Raw genomic sequence first — 21,524 nt, 5'->3', positions numbered from 1 at the left:
TGCCATGGACAGTATTAGTGCTGGCCAGTACCCAGAATCCCCCATGGACCTACGTGGTCCTGACAAATGCCTCCCAGAGCATGGACCCCTTCCTCTGGTGCCAATTCCTCTCCTACCTGGGAGAAGGGTGGTTGAAGTTCCTTCCGAGACTCTCGCCTGCCTGCCAATTTGTCTGGAAAGCCTGCACCAGTGAAGCACCCCCAGTCTAGAGGAGTCACCAACCTCAGACCAGAACCAGTTAACAGTCCTCCAACAAACTGGAACTGCCAAAACAAGGTAAGGAAATGAACCACCACCCAGCAAGCCCAACTGTGCTGGTGAGAGGCTACAGTTGCGACATAAGCTGGCAGGCGCAACCCCTGCAACAAGTCACTTTGCATCTTTCTCCCTTGGCCCCCGGAGTCCTTCGACAGAGTCTGTGCTTCACCACACATTCATGGGCCTCCTTGTGTAGCACGTCTACCACCAAGATTTGCATTTAGCTGGGGTACAAGAACGCCACCATGCAGGTGCTTATTGAGTCTGCTAAGGCAGACTGCAGCACCATCTCACACCTCTGCAGAGTGGCGTTGGTGCTCAGTGCCAGTGTATCCTTTGCTCTGGGGCAGATATTTGCAAACACTGGACTACTTTGTGAGAAATCCATTGATGCTCCCTCATCCCACAGCTTTGAGGGATAGAGCTGTAGGCAGTAGAAATTAAAGACTGAAAAGAGCAACGTAAAACCACAGGCCTTTTTCATTATTGAGTGAAGGCCTCCCGCTCTTCCGGAGGTGCCAGGACACCTTGGCATCACCGAGGCAAAATAAACTTGGTACTATGAATTTCAGAAACGGATATCACAGTTTGTTTTGTAGTGCTTGGGTGGTGGGTTTTTGGGCTCAGGCACATGCGATTTTAAATGTGGCAGCATCCATTGGTACCGCAGTTGGCTACATCAAAGTTAAGCCTTAGCACCAGTTTCCCAGCATGCATCCCCAAAACAATGCCCCATCTTTGTGAAACAGACGCTAAAACTTTCAGTCAATCAAAGCATCGCCATAGCTTAACACTGGTCGAAAAATAAAATGGTAAATCGATTCTAGTGCTTAGTGCATGGGAGCTATTCAAAATTAGAGGCTGTGTCTTCGGCCTATACAATGGCATGACCTTTTGGTTTTCTCTGGGTACTTTATTTTCAATTTACATTTTTTACTTAGCAGTTAATACAGTCTTTTTCTTTTTATAAAGTCAAAACGGATTTATTTTTAATTCATTTGGTATTATCTATGGTGTCATACTGATTCCAAGTCTCTAAACCCCTCCCCTTCTTGGAATAAGCCTCGGCTGTTCAGTCTCGCTACTCTGTGAAAGTGAAGGCTAATACAGAGTACTTGGCTATGCAACTGGAGAGCACCAGTATTGTGACTTGCCAAGGATGAACAATAAAACAGTTTGAATTCTTGGAGCGGATGTACTAATCCCGATTCACAAATCAAGATGTGCAAATTGCACATCAATTGATTTGTGAATAGGGATGCAATTTGTGACGAGACCAATGTACCCAAGAAGTTGCACTGTAAATAGACCATTCGCAAAGTAACATAAATTGACTTGCCTACTGAATATTAATTAGGCAGGTCGCTATTTGAGACCTCTTGTTATTGACCATAAACACAAGGAGGGTCGCATGCAGCTGACGGCTGATCTCTATCCCTGCCTACACATTTTTAAATACATTTTTTTTTAAGTGCATGTATCTTGAAGGGTCAGGTGCCACATGTACATAGCTAAAAAAAAACAATTTGGGAAGACGACAGTGGGAGCAAGCTGTGGTCCCCAGCACCACTGTCAACACACTTCCTGCAGCCACCCAACAATTCCCAAAGGGGAAGCTGATCTAAGAAGCAGCTTCACCTTGCAAATCATGCACCTCCCGTAACTCAGGTGTTGATATATGGTCAATGGTTTGTGATGCAACTGTGAATTGAGAACAGGAGAGGATGACCCTTTCTACCCCCGCTTACTCGCAATTCAGAATAAGTGTTAGAACCACTATTGTTAGTCGGAAAAACTTTTTTGAGTTGCAAAAGACATTTTGTACATTGAAAAACACTCTTTTACATTTGCCAAGTCTTTAATTGTGAATTGCAAGGTCTGTGACCACAAACGTATTTTGTACATCAGGGCCCTTGTTCCTTATTTTAACCTCACTGTTTTCTATGGCTAAGTAAAAGATAATATTGTTTTTTAATCAAATCTTTTCTTGCGTGTTACAACTATATTCCAATGTATTTGGAATCCAAACCTACAACCACATTGCATGTTTTCGTTGTTAACCTTAGCCCCATTTAGTAACTTGATATCCAGTTCCACTACCTAATTACCTGGTGTCCTGTACATGGATTTTGAATGGATATTCTTTCGAACGTGTTTGCAGCAGACTTTTTTACCTTTGTTTTTCTAACACCTAGATCATTTGTACAGGTATAATTTCAGTCTCTATTCAAGAGCCTATCCACAGAAACATTCTTAATTGATTAAATGTTGTGTCATGAAAATAATGCTACAATTGCCCCAGATTTGCCAATTTTCCATAACAAATTTCAGGACAGTCACTGATGGCAAATTCAATAATATATGTACATTACAGAAGCATGGGGAAAACAAAGCCATTAGTCATCAATTCTCAAAGGTCATCCTTTGCAAATAACTTTCATATTTAGCAACAGGAACACAAATTATTTCAATTAAGGATAAAAAAGACAAAATGTTGAGAAGGCATAATGTAATAATTAAGGCTTTTCCTAAGAGACACTTGGAAATGTAACAGGATGTAAACTGTAGCACATTATACTAATTAATTACATTACCTTTGGATAATTTCACTACTGTAATATGTTATGGGAAGGTAATGAGACTGGGAAAAATGGATATCCCCCGCCCAGCGGATAACTCGATCTGCCCATTCACCTTGGCAATAATGCTTCTGTCCTCACTTGATTAGCTTTCCTCTCACCCCAGCTGTTAGGAAACACAAGCTCCAACATACTCACCGGGCTGCGCACTGTTTCCAGGCCTGCGGTATTGCGGCCACCATGGCGGAGAAGGCTACAGCTGCTAGCAGCGAGAACAAACCCAGGTACAACAGCCCTTCCACCCCATCATAGCAGATTCCGACAAGGGCGTCCAGGTAGTCCTAAAACAGAGATGGTTGAAGAGAGACACGTTATTATAGTACAAACTCTCCAGCGCTTCAATACCCCCTTTCTCTTTCCACTGCTAATGGACACAGACTGATGAACAGCATCTGAACAACTCACACTGTTGCAGTGAGGAGTCCACAGTGATGGAGCATGAGAAGCAGGCACTGGCAGGAAGTGTGAGGACCTCACACAGATATGGTGCAGCTATTCAGTGCTCTCAGATTGGCATCGTACATGAGTAGTAAACACACAGTGCCCAGAGGAGATTAAGGAATGTTTGCTACACAAAAGTGTCGGACTCAAAAACACAGAGTAAAACGCCACAGGAGTATAATCCATAGACCACGTTGAGATCTGGATAAGTTCAATGTAAATATCAACAATATCTCAACTGGATTCAGTAAAGGTTGGTATATATGTATGTACAAGACATTACAATTGACACAAACAAAAGGGAGAGACTGAATTATTTGTTGAAAGTGCTCGTGGAATCATACATTTTTTGAAAAAAAGTAAAACATGACCGTTATATCAGCACTGTATTGCAAAAATGAAGAGGCAACCCTGAAGGACTTGGTGCAATATGTGCTTGTGACAATAAGTGACGGCGCAAGTGACAAGTGTAGAACACAGCGCTGGGCGCAAAGTGAAAAAGTGACGTAAAATATATATAGGATGAATGGTTCTAAAGAATAATTTTCTTGAAATAAATTACATATGATGCAGAACAATTTCATGAACCAGGGAAGGATGTGAGCCTTAAATTGCACTGGAAAAGGATGGTTGACAGCCTTTTGATCCTTAATAAGTCAGGATCATCAACAGGACCAGTAAGCCAAGGTCGTGAGTGCTGTAATGTGGGTGGTCAGGAATCAGGATTAAATCAAAACCGGTGTGGAGTGACAGTGTTGAAGAACATCTGCTATCAGTCGCAACACACAGTGGTGTGAACTAAAGGAGATCAGGAATCCCGAGTAATTCGGAACCAGTGAACTCGGCACACGCTTGTGGCGGTCTCAGACATACTCGCCACCCACAGACTGGATTCATCCATCCTCATCATCTAATTACCCAGGAATCCCACTCCGGGTCCTTTCGAGCAGTGGATCGGGGCTGCAACCCTGCACCTGACACCGGATCCCTTCCGGCTACACATGACCCACACAACTGGTTGCCGCGCCGGATAGCAGATGTTCTTCAACGCTGCCACTGCACACCGGCTCTGATTTAATCCTAATTCTTGATCACCCACATTACAGCACCCACGACCTTGGCTTCCCGGTCCTGATGATGATCCTGACTTATTAAGGATCAAAACGCCGTCTACCATCCTTTTCCAGAGCACTTTATGGTGCACATCCTTCCCCGGTTCATGGAATTGTTCTGAATCATGAGTAATTTATTTCAAGAAAATTATTCTTTAGAACCATTCATCCTGTATATATTTTACATCACTTTTTCACTTTGCGCCCAGCGCTGTGTTCTTCACTTGTCAATTGCGCCATCACTTATTGTCACAAACACATAGTGCACCAAGTCCTTCAGGGTTGCCTCTGCATTTTCGCAATACAGTGCTGATATAACTTATGTTTTACTTTTTAATAAAAAATATATGATGCCATGAGCACTTTCAACAAATAATTCAGAGTCTCTCCCTTTTGTTTGTCTCAATTGTAATGTCTTGTACATACTTATATACCAACTTTTACTGAATCCAGTTGAGATATTGTTGACTCAAAACAACAGGGTTATTCCTTTAAGCGATGCAACTACAGGCCGTTCTGGACTGAGATCTGCTGCTTTCACGTTTAATTAATAGGAACATCAGTTACCTGTTTTTCCTACGTTCCTTAACCTCAAACACTGCAGGAAATTTTGAGCCACGTTATGTCGTTTTGAACCATTGTTAAAAAGAAGGGCCAATACTTTTTTTTTATGTGGAAAAGGGGGCTAATTTAATACAAAATCAGCTTCTTCTATTTTGTAATATTTATGAATCAAAACAGTGTGAAAACAGTTGGATCCATGCTTTAAACAAAAGTTGCTCAAGGGTTAGCGTTAAACATTATATCATGCGACCTACATAGTTTATCAGCAACACTCATATTTAATGTGATGGTTTAACAATCTATTTCCTTTTTTTTTTAGCACTAGTGCAAAAATGCTTTCATAAGTTGCACTGCTCAATTTCCCAAATCACAAGCAGCAATGGAGTACAAAATTGGTTATCACTTTTTTTGCAGAAGTACAAAGTGTGTAGAATATAGGTTGCCATAGAAATCTACCGTGCTTTCAGTGCTTATAGAGATAACCTGGCCCAAGTAAAATAAGATGTATTAATTCAATAAATGCAACTGCTTTTATAAAGTGGCGCATTTTATCAGTCTCTCAGGGAGATCTTGGATGAGCTCCTGCATACTAGTTTTTTGAAGCCAGGGCATTCTACGACTTGTGTTTGGATGCACAGCCAGCGTTACCCCTTCACGATTCTCGTGTCCGTAAACTATGCCCCTCATGCTGAACTGTGGAGCAAGCTGGAAAGGTTCATGTCAGACCCCTTCAACAGATGGGCCATTGCGACGGCATGATTACATCACTGCAGGGACTTCCACAGGGACAGAAGAGCGACAGCTGGGCCTGGACCGTAATCCACTCACACACAAACACAATACACCGATACCAGACGTGCTTTTTCTTTTCATAGCACATCTGCAAGGTCCTTTGTAGAGCAAAAGCCTCTACCCGTATCCAAAATATATAAACATTTGGCAATGCGTCCACTTATTCTCATAGGTGAGGAAGGATTCACTGACCCGCATTTCCGTTACATAGCTCTAAGAATAAATATACTACCAAGTCACCTTACCTCTATTTGTATACATTGAATCAATACAACATTAAAGGGAGCATGACTCGAAATATAAAGGAAGTCCGAAAATGTGGATTTTTTATTTAGGGCCATGAAGCGCCCAACCTCTGAAGGCATCTTCACTCGTGACACCGTGAACTGAATCAGTAATCACATCAAAATTACTGGAAGAGTGGCAAATATACAGCATACAAGGACAATTCACAGCAGCCACAGTACTGTGTGTCTGCCTGGTAAAGGAGCACGGTGGGGGATTTATGAATGTCCATCGTGATGCTGTGTCAGAGGCGTGAAGCATTTCAGGGCCCTTGGCTGAAGTCTTTCGTAGGCAAACCAGTGTGCCCAGTTTTAGACTGTATTCAAATGACCAGTACATTTATTTTTCCTCTGCTACTTCAATCCACACTGTGACACTGTTAGGCTAACATCTCATACAGACTGCGGACATTATAAATATTGCAAATCCATGCTTATTTTGAATTTTCATCAGGTACTGATTTTCACAGGTGTATGCGTGGCACGTGTCCCACCGAAGAGTGTAGACACTGAGAACTATTCAAGTCTGTCTCAGTCCTGCCACCGTGGAAACCATCAACGCGTCACTTACCTTGTGCAGCCCACGGCAGTCTAACATGGCGGTGAGCTGGTGAAGGCTGGCTTCAGAGGAGTTCAGGATCTGCTGGATTCCCAGAAGGTCTTTCTGGAACAGAAAAAGAGAGGAGATGAAAGAATGGGAGTCACAAAGAGAGGTGCACAGAGGTAAGAGAATGAGCTGATGAGAGGGAGTAGGGGAGAGGAAATGACCCAGATGGAAATGCAGGACTAGAAGCTATAACGGGATCCATCTGCCGACACCTGAATAAATGACTAAGAAGAGAAATTCACCAATGTGCTGGAGGTCGCACAAGAACACCACGTGCCATCTGAACACCTTATGACATCAAAGGGATGTCCTTTCTTCCTCCATTAGCTCCTTAACCTCCTGTTTGCTGCAAAATGCCTAAGGGGAGCTCAAGGACTGGCCCTACAGAAAGGTTACTTTTCTCTTCCTTAATCAATCCTGAAGTGAAGGGGAATGAGTGCTAAGAGTAGCAATGGCAGTGCCATGCATAGCAGCTGCTACTTGTGGCTAGCCTCATTCACGCCGTTAGAGGGGCACCGCACAAGGGGTGTATACCAGACTGCGTTGTGCTCTAATCAGGAAACCGGAAGTCCCCGCAGTGAGCTAAAAGATAGTTATTTTGTGTTCTGAAATGCATGTTTGTGCTTTTCACAGAAACCATCTGCATGGACTGTTGCAGTTTGATCAAGCAGCTTTCATACACGTCATTAAATGGGAGATATGATCACCTTTTAAAAATGTAACAAGCCCTTTTCTTGTGAATGCATTTTTAAGAAATTAGAAACTTTAATATATGAGGAATTCAAACAAAAATCACGTGCATTGCAGGTTATCTCTTGTGTTGAAAGCCTCTGGCATCCTTTGCCTACACACGAAAAAACGATTCTGGATACATTTTGACGATAATCAAGAGATCTCTTTAGTAGTTGCTTTTGGTTTGCTTATTAATATTTACGATGCCGTTTTAGAAGTCATGATCATTTGAGAAAAGTGTCCGAAATAAGCAGCTCTTGCAAAGACATGTGCCTTAGTCAATCCTATAATGTGACCTGTGCAAGACTTTGTGTGCACAGTTTGAAGATGTGTACCTGTTCCCTGAGTGCAGCTCAGCTCTCTTTCGCATGCCCTGTGCGCACTTTGAAGATGTGTACCTGTTCCCTGTGTGCAGATCAGCTCTCTTTCCCATGCTCTGTGCACAGTTTGAAGATGTGTACCTGTTCCCTGTGTGCAGATCATCTCTCTTTCCCATGCTCTGTGCGCAGTTTGAAGATGTGTACCTGTTCCCTGAGTGTAGCTCAGCTCTTTCCCATGCGCTGTGCACAGTTTGAAGATGTGTACCTGTTCCCTGAGTGCAGCTCAGCTCTCTTTCCCATGCTCTGTGCGCAGTTTGAAGATGTGTACCTGTTCCCTGAGTGTAGCTCAGCTCTTTCCCATGCTCTGTGCGCAGTTTGAAGATGTGTACCTGTTCCCTGAGTGTAGCTCAGCTCTTTCCCATGCTCTGTGCGCAGTTTGAAGATGTGTACCTGTTCCCTGTGTGCAGAACAGATCTCTTTCCCATGCTCTGTGCGCAGTTTGAAGATGTGTACCTGTTACCTGAGTGCAGATCAGCTCTTTCCCATGCTCTGTGCGCAGTTTGAAGATGTGTACCTGTTCCTTGAGTGCAGCTCGGCTCTCTTTCCCATGCTCTGTGCGCAGTTTGAAGATGTGTACCTGTTCCCTGAGTGTAGCTCAGCTCTTTCCCTTGCTCTGTGCGCAGTTTGAAGATGTGTACCTGTTCCCTGAGTGCAGCTCAGCTCTCTTTCCCATGCTCTGGGCACAGTTTGAAGATGTGTACCGGTTCCCTGAGTGCAGCTCAGCTCTCTTTCCCATGCTCTGTGCACAGTTTGAAGAAGTGTACCTGTTCCCTGTGTGCAGATCAGCTCTCTTTCCCATGCTCTGTGCGCAGTTTGAAGATGTGGACCTGTTCCCTGAGTGCAGCTCAGCTCTCTTTCTAATGCCCTGTGCACAGTTTGAAGATTGTGTACCTGTTCCCTGTGTGCAGATCAGCTCTCTTTCCCATGCCCTGTGCACAGTTTGAAGATGTGTACCTGTTCCCTGTGTGCAGATCAGCTCTCTTTCCCATGCTCTGTGCGCAGTTTGAAGATGTGGACCTGTTCCCTGAGTGCAGCTCAGCTCTCTTTCTAATGCCCTGTGCACAGTTTGAAGATTGTGTACCTGTTCCCTGTGTGCAGATCAGCTCTCTTTCCCATGCCCTGTGCACAGTTTGAAGACGTGTACCTGTTCCCTGTGAGCAGATCAGCTCTCTTTCCCATGCTCTGTGCGCAGTTTGAAGATGTGTACCTGTTCCCTGAGTGCAGCTCAGCTCTCTTTCTAATGCCCTGTGCACAGTTTGAAGATGTGTACCTGTTCCCTGTGTGCAGATCAGCTCTCTTTCCCATGCTCTGTGCACAGTTTGAAGATGTGTACCTGTTCCCTGTGTGCAGAACAGATCTCTTTCCCATGCCCTGTGCACAGTTTGAAGATGTGTACCTGTTCCCTGTGTGCAGATCAGCTCTCTTTCCCATGCTCTGTGCACAGTTTGAAGATGTGTACCTGTTCCCTGAGTGCAGCTCAGCTCTCTTTCGCATGCCCTGTGCGCACTTTGAAGATGTGTACCTGTTCCCTGTGTGCAGATCAGCTCTCTTTCCCATGCTCTGTGCACAGTTTGAAGATGTGTACCTGTTCCCTGTGTGCAGATCAGCTCTCTTTCCCATGCTCTGCGCGCAGTTTGAAGATGTGTACCTGTTCCTCGAGTGCAGCTCAGCTCTTTCCCATGCGCTGTGCACAGTTTGAAGATGTGTACCTGTTCCCTGAGTGCAGCTCAGCTCTCTTTCCCATGCTCTGTGCGCAGTTTGAAGATGTGTACCTGTTCCCTGAGTGTAGCTCAGCTCTTTCCCATGCTCTGTGCGCAGTTTGAAGATGTGTACCTGTTACCTGAGTGTAGCTCAGCTCTTTCCCTTGCTCTGTGCGCAGTTTGAAGATGTGTACCTGTTCCCTGTGTGCAGAACAGATCTCTTTCCCATGCTCTGTGCGCAGTTTGAAGATGTGTACCTGTTACCTGAGTGCAGATCAGCTCTTTCCCATGCTCTGTGCGCAGTTTGAAGATGTGTACCTGTTCCTTGAGTGCAGCTCGGCTCTCTTTCCCATGCTCTGTGAGCAGTTTGAAGATGTGTACCTGTTCCCTGAGTGTAGCTCAGCTCTTTCCCATGCTCTGTGCGCAGTTTGAAGATGTGTACCTGTTCCCTGAGTGCAGCTCAGCTCTCTTTCCCATACTCTGGGCACAGTTTGAAGATGTGTACCTGTTCCCTGAGTGCAGCTCAGCTCTCTTTCCCATGCTCTGTGCACAGTTTGAAGAAGTGTACCTGTTCCCTTGAGGAAATATAATTTTTGATCGAGTAGTGTTCCCCAGCGAGTACCCCACCGTCTCCATGTACTAGCTTGCAGTGCATGTTATTTCCCTCCTGTGCCAGCTACGAAGACGCAAATAAATTTGCGTCCGTCTTTAACTTGTCCTCTTTCAGATCCGCCATGAACGGATTGAATATTCAGTTCCTATATATGTCGTGCCACCGTCTTTTTGTGGTACACTTTACACGTTTTTCAGCTCTGGCGAAGTAGGCCCAGAATATGCCATTGAGCCTTTTTTACGAGTTCTCTCCTGCTTTCTGACTCCGAGGGCCTCAGTCCAGGCTACCTCTGTACCAGTGGCCCCCACCTTACTCCTTGCGCGGCTCCGGCGCATAGCCTAACCTCTGCCTGCCAAGACTGTATTCAACCTTCGAATTATCTGCTCCACTCCTCGAAAACACATTCCTGTCTCGTAGCTCAAGTAAACATCCTCCCAGCTGCAGGAGCAGAGGGCCCGGTCCTTCTGTCTCCGTGCAAGTAATTCATAGACTCCGTTGCCATGGTAGGACCATGCCCCCTCACCCGCATACCAACACGTAGACGCATACATGCAGACAGTATAGAGTAGTCTCCGCCCGAGAGACCTTTTCCCTTCCAGACACTATTGTTCCTTAAACATACGATACCAGATACAATTTGGGATTAGGTTGATCTGACATCCCAGACTTATGTCTACACTTATGTCTACACTTGTAGTGCTAAATGTCAAGTCCTTTCACCTTCTGGTTATACGTCAGACCCACGTCAAGCTGCTGCGCGCGCATCTCTGCCATGTATTTCTGCTGACATTGCAGGATTCTCCTATGGATCCACCTACTTGTGACCTCATGACAAGTGACGTTTCTAGTGTACGCCTTCATGCACGCCCATTGTACCGCCTTTTTGATGACGTTTCCATGTTTTATCTCTTCTTTTCCAGCTGTTACGCCTACTGTATGCTCATACATTGTAATGCATTGACTATATATATGTACCTCTGTAAACAATATGTTGTCTGTCTGCCCCTTCCTGAACCTGTGTGGTGATGGAATGGTTATGCCACCTTGGCTCGAGCCAATAACCCAATTCCTTTTACAGGAATAAAACCCTTTTGAGTTTACCTCAATATCCCGGATTTTGCCTCTTATTTTTCTGAGTTATTCTTATTGATTATTGATAGCAAATTAAGTATAGGTAATCGATTTTACCACAGTTCTGGCGCCCGAATAGGGACCCCTCCCCCACCCCACGCGCCGGCGGTGTGTTGCAGGCCTAGCCCCCTGCCACAGCCGGACGGACAACTACGCGTACCCGCAGGATTTCCTGTATCTCCCTCAGGCCAATGGAGGTGACTGAGGCTGCGATCGACACCCAGACGAGGCGGTGAGGAGTGCGGAGGATCCCGACCTGAGCCTAGCTGAGAGAGCAAGATCCGTGGTATACCGAGGCCCACCAGAATCCGAGGTTCCGAAGTATCTGCGTCGAGTCCGAATCCAGTCCGTGTCGAGTCCAGTCCAGAGTTTCCGAGGCCTTCTGTTTCCGTGCTTCCTGGTGAGTACCGTTGCTAGGGACGCATCCTGACGTGCGCATTAGTTTGTGCCGGTCAAGTCGGGTTCGGGTACACGAGCCTGTTCTGCACTGTTTAGCAGTGTATCTGTACTGTATAGCAGTATATCTAGTCTGCACCTGTATAAGGTGTATCCGTGCCGTTTAGCGGTACATCTTATTGTACTTGTCACTGTTACCTATTAATGTGATTCGTTCCTGAAATGTTTTAATGTGTCATTCAAATGTCGTGGTATGAGTGAATGTTCGATTTTCATTGTTGTGCTTAGACGTGTCTTATGTATAGTGTGTTCATATCTGAGTAAGAATCAAGTAGCCTGATTTCAGAATGCCGTTGTTCTCCAAACTAAGACAATTAAAAACCCGCAAAGGGGTTCTAGAAGAAGCTGTTCCCATTCCACCTAGGGACACTCCAGGGTACTTTATGTACCATAAGCACGGCCTAGACGCTGTTTTATTTCTCGACTTGTGGGTAGACTACACTAAAGAACTGTCAGAGAATCAGAGATGGCCCGCTGCAGGGACATGGGATGCAGATTGCATCATGAGAGTTGAAGAAGCATTATGGAAAAAGAAAGCCAGACAGTCACAGAAAGATGCCATCGAGTTATGGCGTAAAGAGTCGCATAGGCGCACAGAAAAAGCTCACAGACTAGAAGAAAAGAATAAGGAGGAACCCGACAAGGTCCGAGAAGACGCATTAGTTGAGGAAGGTATCAGAGTAAAATTAGAACAAGTAGACAGACAGCGCAATACGCTTATGAATGGCATGTTCCCCATCCTATCAAAAGGCTTGCCTAAGGCCTCTCCAGAAACACCGAAGGACCTACCACCCCCATTGCTTCCGACTAAAACACACCCGAGGACAGCAAAGGACGTTTTCCTTTCTTCCTACTTAGATGATGTTCCTCCCACCTATGTTAATACCCCATTGCCTGCGCCATTGCCTGCGCCAGGGCCTGTGCCTAACGGTCAGAACCCTTATGCTCTTCCTCCCCGACAAGCTACTCCTCCCCGGAATCCTCCTCCTGATCTACCTCCTCCTACTCCCCGTGATACAGATCTGACTAACCCTTTCGGAGCCGGTGCCTCAGGAGGCGCGTCCGGAGGGGCAGGTTACCAGACTCCGCCACCAAACCATCGCCTGAGTCTTAGAGAAATAGCGCAACAGCGTACACCTAGAACAGATATTACATTTTATGGAGATCGCCTTGCAGATTGTAGATATGATCCTGTACCTGGTAAAAAGAATGACGTGGACATGTTACTTGCATCAGTACGTTTACGACGAGTCACGAATTTCCTGATGTCATTGCCTGAAATGACAGATCACTTAGATCGAATATATAAGTTTGTGCAGACAGGAGTAGGGCCTGAAAGCATTAAGGAGGCCATGGCCCATCAGAAAGTGGATACTAAAGCCAAGTTATTACGGTTTCTTATAAACTGTTTTATTCGAGAAGCAGATAGGCCGGGTACGGACCTGGAATCTTTGAAAGCGCTCCACAGATGGGGCCGACATATATCCGATGGACAGCATGACAAAGAAGCCTGTATAGATAACATGTACCGAAGAATCAGAACTGCAATAATTAAGATGCACGAGAAAAGACAGCCCGTACCGGAAGTAGATTCCGACAAACATGAATCCACAGAGGAGGAGGCAGAGGAAGAACCAGAGACACTAGCACAAGCACAGTCGCCAGTCAGAGAAATGGTAGCGTATGTAGGTAAAGGAAGACCGTTTAATAATTCGATGCGCCCAGTGCGCCCAGAATGTAAAAGAATATATCAGGAAGCCATGTGTAATCCTAAAACACCCGAACACCTATTCCAAGCTACCGACCGAGTACTTCAAGAGCGCATGGGGTATCATGTACTTGACTCTATGGATGAACAAGAATTAGCCAGGTCAGCCGTGCAATGGGCTGATAGTTCTGAGAAATATGGTGATGATGCGTTAGCGCATACGTTCCTGAACTTGACACCGAGTGAGCAGCGTTTAGCTGGTATGTACATGATACAGCATCTGCTTTTGTTATATAAGAGCCAACATTCTGATCCAGGTCCCCTGCGCGATATACTAATAGAACTGGTCACGAACAGATGGAAAGGTCTAAGTACTGACCTGATTAAGGTAATTCTAGAACACCGCCACAAGTATAATACATTCTTATGTCCACAGATTAACGCAGCACCTGTTATGGAACGAAAGACCATGTATTACATGGATAGACAGAATCCGTTGCGAGAAGTGCACCCCGTCCAGAACGCAGACCACACGCTTAGACGCGTGTTTGTGTATACTCCTGTAACTAAAATGGAATTATTAGAAATGAAGAAATTAGTACCCAGTCACGATAAAGACCCTGCAGGTTTTCACCGCGAAATAAAGGATATGTTATTAATGGGCGATTACACTTATCCAGACCTCATGAAAATACTGAAAGTATTACTGCCTCCAGGCATATATGAGAAACTCAAGGAAAAAGAGTGGGAGGTTGGTGATGCAAAGATTGATTGGGTTGCATTACAAGATGAAGAGAATACCCGAGTGCCAGGCCTAGGGCTTGGAGATAAAGTAAAAACGTTACCAAGTTTGTTAGTACAAGTGTTGCCACGTTTATTGAGTACGAAGAAGGAAGATTGGGGGGCAATTTCAGCATGCAAACAGAAACCTGATGAAGATACTAGTGATTTTTATACACGATTTGAGAAATGTTTTGGTATTAACAGTGGTCTGAAAGCAAGTAGCGAGTCATATCCACATCTTTTTGTAACGAAATTAGTCGAGAATTCCTTACCCCAGGTCAAGAATAGAGTACTGAAAGTAGAAAGCACTTGGCAAGCTAATACCCCTTCGCAAATGTTACAAATGTTACAGTATCACCAGAATAGAGTTAGAGAAGAACAAGAACATGAACAGAGACGTATGAAAGATACGAAAATGAAAATGTTAGTTGCACAGTCAGTTCCTGCTGATGGTCAGAAGAAGGGTGCGAACCAATCTAGTAATTCGTCAGCTCCCGTAAAGGGTGTATGTAATTATTGCAAGCAGCCAGGTCATTATATAAATGAATGTGCCGTTTTGAAGCATAATATTGCCACGGGCAAGACTAAAGAGAGACCACGTCCTCCTAGACAAGATCAGACTTCTCAACAAGTACCCCAGAACACACAGCAGATCGCACCCATGCCAGCTCCTTCACAGACAGTAGCGATACCTCAGCAACAGCCCATTACTGCGACACAAACCACTACACAGCAAATGTATCAGTATGCACAGAACGATTACCCTGATTACCAACGATACACATGAAACAGCCTAGAGAGTGAATTCCGCTTGCCTCTTATTGAAGTTCCTGTAGATCAGAATGGTCCTTATGTACATAGTCAAGTTTTAGGGAAAGACAGAAAGTTTCTCATTGACACAGGGGCAAGCAGAACCACGATAAGTCACAATGAAGTACCAGGGGCACCCCTCTCAGGCTCACAGAACGTGTCCCTCGGATTTTCAGGAAAACCAATTATCAACGAAGTATCACAACCCCTCCCTCTTGCAGTAGGTCCTCTGACACGGACTACAGACTTATTGCTCACGAAATCATGTCCAGAAAATCTATTAGGCATAAAAACACTGAAAGCTCTAGGAGCCATTATTTGTTGTTCTCCCGAGGGAGTACGATTATTTTTGCGAGATTTCAAAGGCCATTATGTATTGAGAGATATGGATCCCCGACTACAGAACGTCCCTGCCCACCTGTGGGCGCAGGGCCCCACTGATGTAGGTTGCATGCACATTACCCCGTATCGAGTCACACTTAAGGCAGGAGTGGTATTACCGCGAATTCGACAATACAAGTTACCTCCAGATGCTGTAGTGGCTTTACTGAGAATCGTTGACGAGCTAATCGCACAAGGAGTGGTTGTGGAAACCGACTCTAATGTGTGTAATTCTCCTATCATTCCTGTTCTCAAACGTACTGACCAAAATTCCCCACCTGTTTATCGATTGGTTATTGATTTGCGCGAATTGAACAAATGCATTGTACCACAGTACCCTGTGGTCCCAGATATCTCTTCGTTACTGACAGCCATTGATTCCGAAGCAGCGTTCTTTACTGTAATCGATCTCAAGAATGCTTTCTTCAGTGTCCCCATTGATCCGGAGAGCCAATATTTGTTCGGATTCAGTTTAAATGGACGATCTTTTAAATTTGCCCGTGCACCTCAAGGGTTCACAGAAAGCCCCAGCATCTATAGTCAAGCATTGAAAAAACAACTAGACAGTATCCACATGCCAGTTCACACTGCTCTGCTTCAGTATGTCGATGATCTGCTGATCACCGCTCGAAGCGAACCCGAATGCGAAAATGCATCTCTGATTGTTTTGAACTTCCTGGCTGACAAGGGACACAAGGTGTCTCCTTCGAAGCTACAATTCTGTGTTCAGCAAGTTGTGTACCTGGGTCACTTGCTGTCCAAAGTGGGGAGACAACTCACACCTGATCGCATTCAGTTAATTGTTAACATGTCACCACCCAGAACACAAAAGGAGGTACGGGCCTTTATAGGCCTCACCTCATACTGTAGACAATGGATTCCCCAATATGCATTTCTAGCAAAGCCACTCATTCAGTTAACAACACAGGAGGCAGCGACTTCGTCTGTCCTCCCTTGGACTCAGGAACATACACAAGCTTTTAAGGACTTAAAGAAAGCCTTATGTCAAGCACCTGTTTTAGCAACACCATGTTACAGTAAGCCTTTTACACTTTTTGTTACAGAACGTGAAGGTACTGCATTGTCAGTCCTTACCCAGGAACAAGCAGGTTCACACAAGCCTTGTGCTTATTTTTCCAGTACATTAGACCCAGTCGCACAAGCCCTTCCAGCATGTTTGAAATCAGTTGCAGCCACAGCTTTAGCAATCAGACAGAGTGATTCTATTGTGTTAGGACATCCATTGACAGTACAGGTTCCACATTCTGTAGAAGTCCTTTTGAATCGGACTCAAACCCAACATCTGACCATAGCACGATTGACAGGTTATGAATTGACATTGTTTCAGCCACACATCGAAATCAGACGCTGCAACACATTGAATCCTGCCACGTTATTGCCACTAAATGGAGTAGATCCATTGGCACATGATTGCATCGAAATTATTACTATCACAACAAAGCCCAGACAAGACTTAACAGATGTTCCGTTACCAGATCCAGACCTGACACTTTATGTGGATGGTTCATGTATGAGAACAAAGACAGGTGAATTAGTGGCAGCCTACGCTGTCACGACAGACACGGAAGTCATTGAAACAAACTGTATTGACACTTTGTCAGCCCAAGCAGCAGAGCTTATTGCTCTGACACAAGCATGTATACAAGCTAGGAATAAGAGAGTTAACATATATACTGATTCACGTTATGCATTCGGAGTCGTTCACGACTTTGGAGTTCTCTGGCGAGAAAGAGGTTACTTAACTTCTCACGGTGCCAACATCCAGCATGGTCCCCTCATTCAAGCTCTGTTAGATGCAATACATCTACCTACTGCAATCTCTATTATGAAATGCAAGGCACATACTAAGGTTACTGATGTCATTTCCCAGGGTAACGACCTGGCAGACCGAACAGCAAAGCAAACTGCTCAAAACCGAACTCATGTAACTGATCAGACACAAATAGGGGTACCAGCACACTGCATGACAGTTAGGGATCCCGCACATGATGTAATCGACATACAGTCACATGCAACACCAGATGAAATTAAGGAATGGACTAGACTAGGAGGGGTCCAAACAGACCAGGGATGGATGACGAAGGGAAAATCTACATGGTTTCTCCCCGATTCTATGGTACAAGTCATCATTAATACAATACATAGTCCCGCACACCTTGGAGAGAAAGCAATGCTAGACAGTATTCAACACATATGGTCCAATAAAAACTTACGGGCAGCAGCCAAACAGAAAGTGCGTACTTGCATGATTTGTGGTCAGTTCAATCCAGGTAAAAGCATCCCCGTAGAACAAGGTGGATTTCAGCCTCCCGATCACCCTTTTGAAGTCCTCCAGATGGATTATATCCAGATGGAACGGTGTTGAGGATTCAAGTATGTTCTCGTAGTCGTGTGTGCTCTTTCCCGATGGGTCGAGGCATACCCAGTTCCCGATTACACTGCTCCGACCACTGCCAAGCAGTTGGTTCGTGAATACTTCCCGCGGTATGGTTTGCCCCGTATCGTGTACTCAGATAATGGTCAGCCATTCTCATCCGAACTTGTGAAACATATTACACTTCTGTTAGGTTACCAGTGGAAGTTCCATTGTGTCCGGCATCCCGAGGCAGCAGGTCTCGTGGAGCGTCATAATCAAACACTGAAAATCCGACTTTCCAAGATCTGTAGAGATAAAGGTATAGACTGGATAGTTGCCTTGCCGGTCGCCCTCTTCTATATGAGGATGGTGGCCCATTCCCGTTCTGGACTATCCCCGTATGAAGTGGTCTTTGGTAGGCCACCGAATATGTGGGGGACGCCCATTCCACGAAAAATAACTGATGTTGATTGTCTTATGCTGACAGATTACCTTGCCTCCTTGATGTCTGCACTACAATCTTGTCGTTCACAGGTAGCTGCAGCCTTTCCCGACAACACCGAGACGAAGCCCCATGAGGTGGTTCCTGGCGATTACGTCTACGTTAGGAATTTTGATCGGAAGAGCCCGCTGGAGCCCCGCTGGCAGTCGCCGAAGTTGGTTTTGCTGACAACAAGGACCGCGGTTAAGATAGAGGGCAGGAAGGGATGGCTGCATTCCAGCCATATTAAAAAATACTTTGGACTTCCTTCGGACTTGGACACTAAGCCCTGCCCTCCTCCACAAACTGACACGAAACTCCCTTTGGTTGAGAAAACTGCTTCAGAACTTTACAGACAAAAGTTACGATCTAGCAAGTCAGACAGTTTAATTGTTTAAGTCCTCCCCTAGGTGAATCGGTTAAATTAGTTTCTGACATGTATCCCCTAGATCAAGATAGAGAGACAGATAGACAAAGACAACATAAGAAAAAGGCGTATTGCAAATCACTTCGTAGTCGCTGTATAGTGACATTACTTGTTATGTTTTTTCTATGTTTGCTGGTTATCATTGCTGGTATTCTTCTGCATATCTATTATCCTATATTCAAGCGTGCACAATCTACTTACAATGCTTCTACTGAACATTCTTTTAGTGACTTACCGCCTCATGAATTATCATATAGACTTGCGCTGCGCAACAACACTTTCATTAGTATGTTACATCACTCCCATCAGGCTACCAATGCTACTAATTGTTGGATATGTGGCAGACTCCCTCCTTACCAAGAAAACAAGGGTGTTTTGCCCCTTTTCCCGTACCCGTTCACTCATAATGGCACATGTGGTGCATGGTTTAAAATGCTCAATTCCTTGGTCTCTACTGCAGCTATTTATGAAGGTAACTGGGTTTGGGGTAACCTGAACTTAGTCCTGCTTAAGGTATGCTACCCTGACAAGGAGGGACTTCCCGTTGATACTGGAACTGATCTAGAAAACGAAGTATATGGGTTAGGAAATTATACAGTCACTTTCATGATTTTATCTGTCGAATCCGAAGCTGCTCCTGTTCTACCTGCTATGGAAGTATTGCCTAATACTGGTGAACTATGTGTCCGCAAAAATGGTTCTGTACACGTAGGCCATAGTAAATGTACCACTGTAGTCGAATTCACTGATCATGGTAGATCCACGTTTAGGGCTTTACGTCATTCCTATTTTGTTTGTGGTCATACCGCATATGTCCGTTTGCCTTTAGACTGGGATGGTACCTGTTATATTGCATTCCTTCTGCCACCTGTTTTTCTAGCCCCTCCCGACTATCATAGAAATACCAATTTAGTAAAGTATAGATACAAGAGAGATCTCCCAATTGTCGATTATAAAGAAACTACATGGGAACAATATACAGATTTCAATAAAGGCTTCTTCCCCTACCTAGGTACTGTTTCAAATAGTAAACTAATCCGTAGATTAACCAGAACCCTCGAAGCAGTGGTACTTGAGACCGCTTCAGCTCTAGGTAACTTAACGGAGGAGCAGTCCGCCATGCGGGTTGTTGTTCTTCAAAATCGTCTTGTTATTGACGTCATCTTGGCAGATAGGGGTGGAGCTTGTAAGGTCATCGGGTCAAGCTGCTGTATTTTCATTCCTAATAACGCGCCAACCGTGTACAAAGCTATTACACGTCTCCATAAAATTGCGAGTTTAATTCATCAGACTCCAGGCACCAGGACTTGGTCCGGTTGGTTCTGGACAACGTTGTCAGCCTGGGGGTGGAAGATCCTATCCCTCCTAGGTATTGGTTTTCTTGTAGTATTCAGTTGTTGCCTGTGTATCCAATGTGGACCGGCAATTTGCGGCCTGTGTGCCACTTCATGTGTTCCAAGTTCAAGTTCCCATTCAAAGCGCTTAAAGAAAGAAGAGCAAATGATGTTAAGTGAACAAGTCGATCAATTAATGAGAATCGATGTATCATGAAGGGTCTGTGGGGAACAAGGAGGGAATGAGGAAATATAATTTTTGATCGAGTAGTGTTCCCCAGCGAGTACCCCACCGTCTCCATGTACTAGCTTGCAGTGCATGTTATTTCCCTCCTGTGCCAGCTACGAAGACGCAAATACATTTGCGTCCGTCTTTAACTTGTCCTCTTTCAGATCCGCCATGAACGGATTGAATATTCAGTTCCTATATATGTCGTGCCACCGTCTTTTTGTGGTACACTTTACACGTTTTTCAGCTCTGGCGAAGTAGGCCCAGAATATGCCATTGAGCCTTTTTTACGAGTTCTCTCCTGCTTTCTGACTCCGAGGGCCTCAGTCCAGGCTACCTCTGTACCAGTGGCCCCCACCTTACTCCTTGCGCGGCTCCGGCGCATAGCCTAACCTCTGCCTGCCAAGACTGTATTCAACCTTCGAATTATCTGCTCCACTCCTCGAAAACACATTCCTGTCTCGTAGCTCAAGTAAACATCCTCCCAGCTGCAGGAGCAGAGGGCCCGGTCCTTCTGTCTCCGTGCAAGTAATTCATAGACTCCGTTGCCATGGTAGGACCATGCCCCCTCACCCGCATACCAACACGTAGACGCATACATGCAGACAGTATAGAGTAGTCTCCGCCCGAGAGACCTTTTCCCTTCCAGACACTATTGTTCCTTAAACATACGATACCAGATACAATTTGGGATTAGGTTGATCTGACATCCCAGACTTATGTCTACACTTATGTCTACACTTGTAGTGCTAAATGTCAAGTCCTTTCACCTTCTGGTTATACGTCAGACCCACGTCAAGCTGCTGCGCGCGCATCTCTGCCATGTATTTCTGCTGACATTGCAGGATTCTCCTATGGATCCACCTACTTGTGACCTCATGACAAGTGACGTTTCTAGTGTACGCCTTCATGCACGCCCATTGTACCGCCTTTTTGATGACGTTTCCATGTTTTATCTCTTCTTTTCCAGCTGTTACGCCTACTGTATGCTCATACATTGTAATGCATTGACTATATATATGTACCTCTGTAAACAATATGTTGTCTGTCTGCCCCTTCCTGAACCTGTGTGGTGATGGAATGGTTATGCCACCTTGGCTCGAGCCAATAACCCAATTCCTTTTACAGGAATAAAACCCTTTTGAGTTTACCTCAATATCCCGGATTTTGCCTCTTATTTTTCTGAGTTATTCTTATTGATTATTGATAGCAAATTAAGTATAGGTAATCGATTTTACCACACCCTGTGTGCAGATCAGCTCTCTTTCCCATGCTCTGTGCGCAG

The 21,524-nt window shown here is 44.9% G+C and overlaps 1 protein-coding gene across 1 annotated transcript in view; it reads right to left on the bottom strand.

The window, feature by feature from the left end:
* The window catches only part of TTYH2 (tweety family member 2), a 384,443-nt gene that overhangs the window by 41,128 nt on the left and 321,791 nt on the right, over nucleotides 1-21,524 (bottom strand). The window contains exons 10-11 of the mRNA XM_086930996.1: nucleotides 6,662-6,754; nucleotides 3,036-3,178 (exon numbers count right to left, since the gene is read on the bottom strand). Of these exons, the coding sequence (XP_086787122.1) occupies nucleotides 3,036-3,178; nucleotides 6,662-6,754 (236 nt within the window). The remainder of the gene's footprint in view (nucleotides 1-3,035; nucleotides 3,179-6,661; nucleotides 6,755-21,524) is intronic.

This window comes from Lissotriton vulgaris, chromosome 7 (assembly GCF_964263255.1).
Source record: "Lissotriton vulgaris chromosome 7, aLisVul1.2, whole genome shotgun sequence".
NCBI lineage: Eukaryota > Metazoa > Chordata > Amphibia > Caudata > Salamandridae > Lissotriton > Lissotriton vulgaris.
Note: the sequence above shows the minus strand (reverse complement) of the source record. Positions and strands in the feature narration are given on the sequence as shown.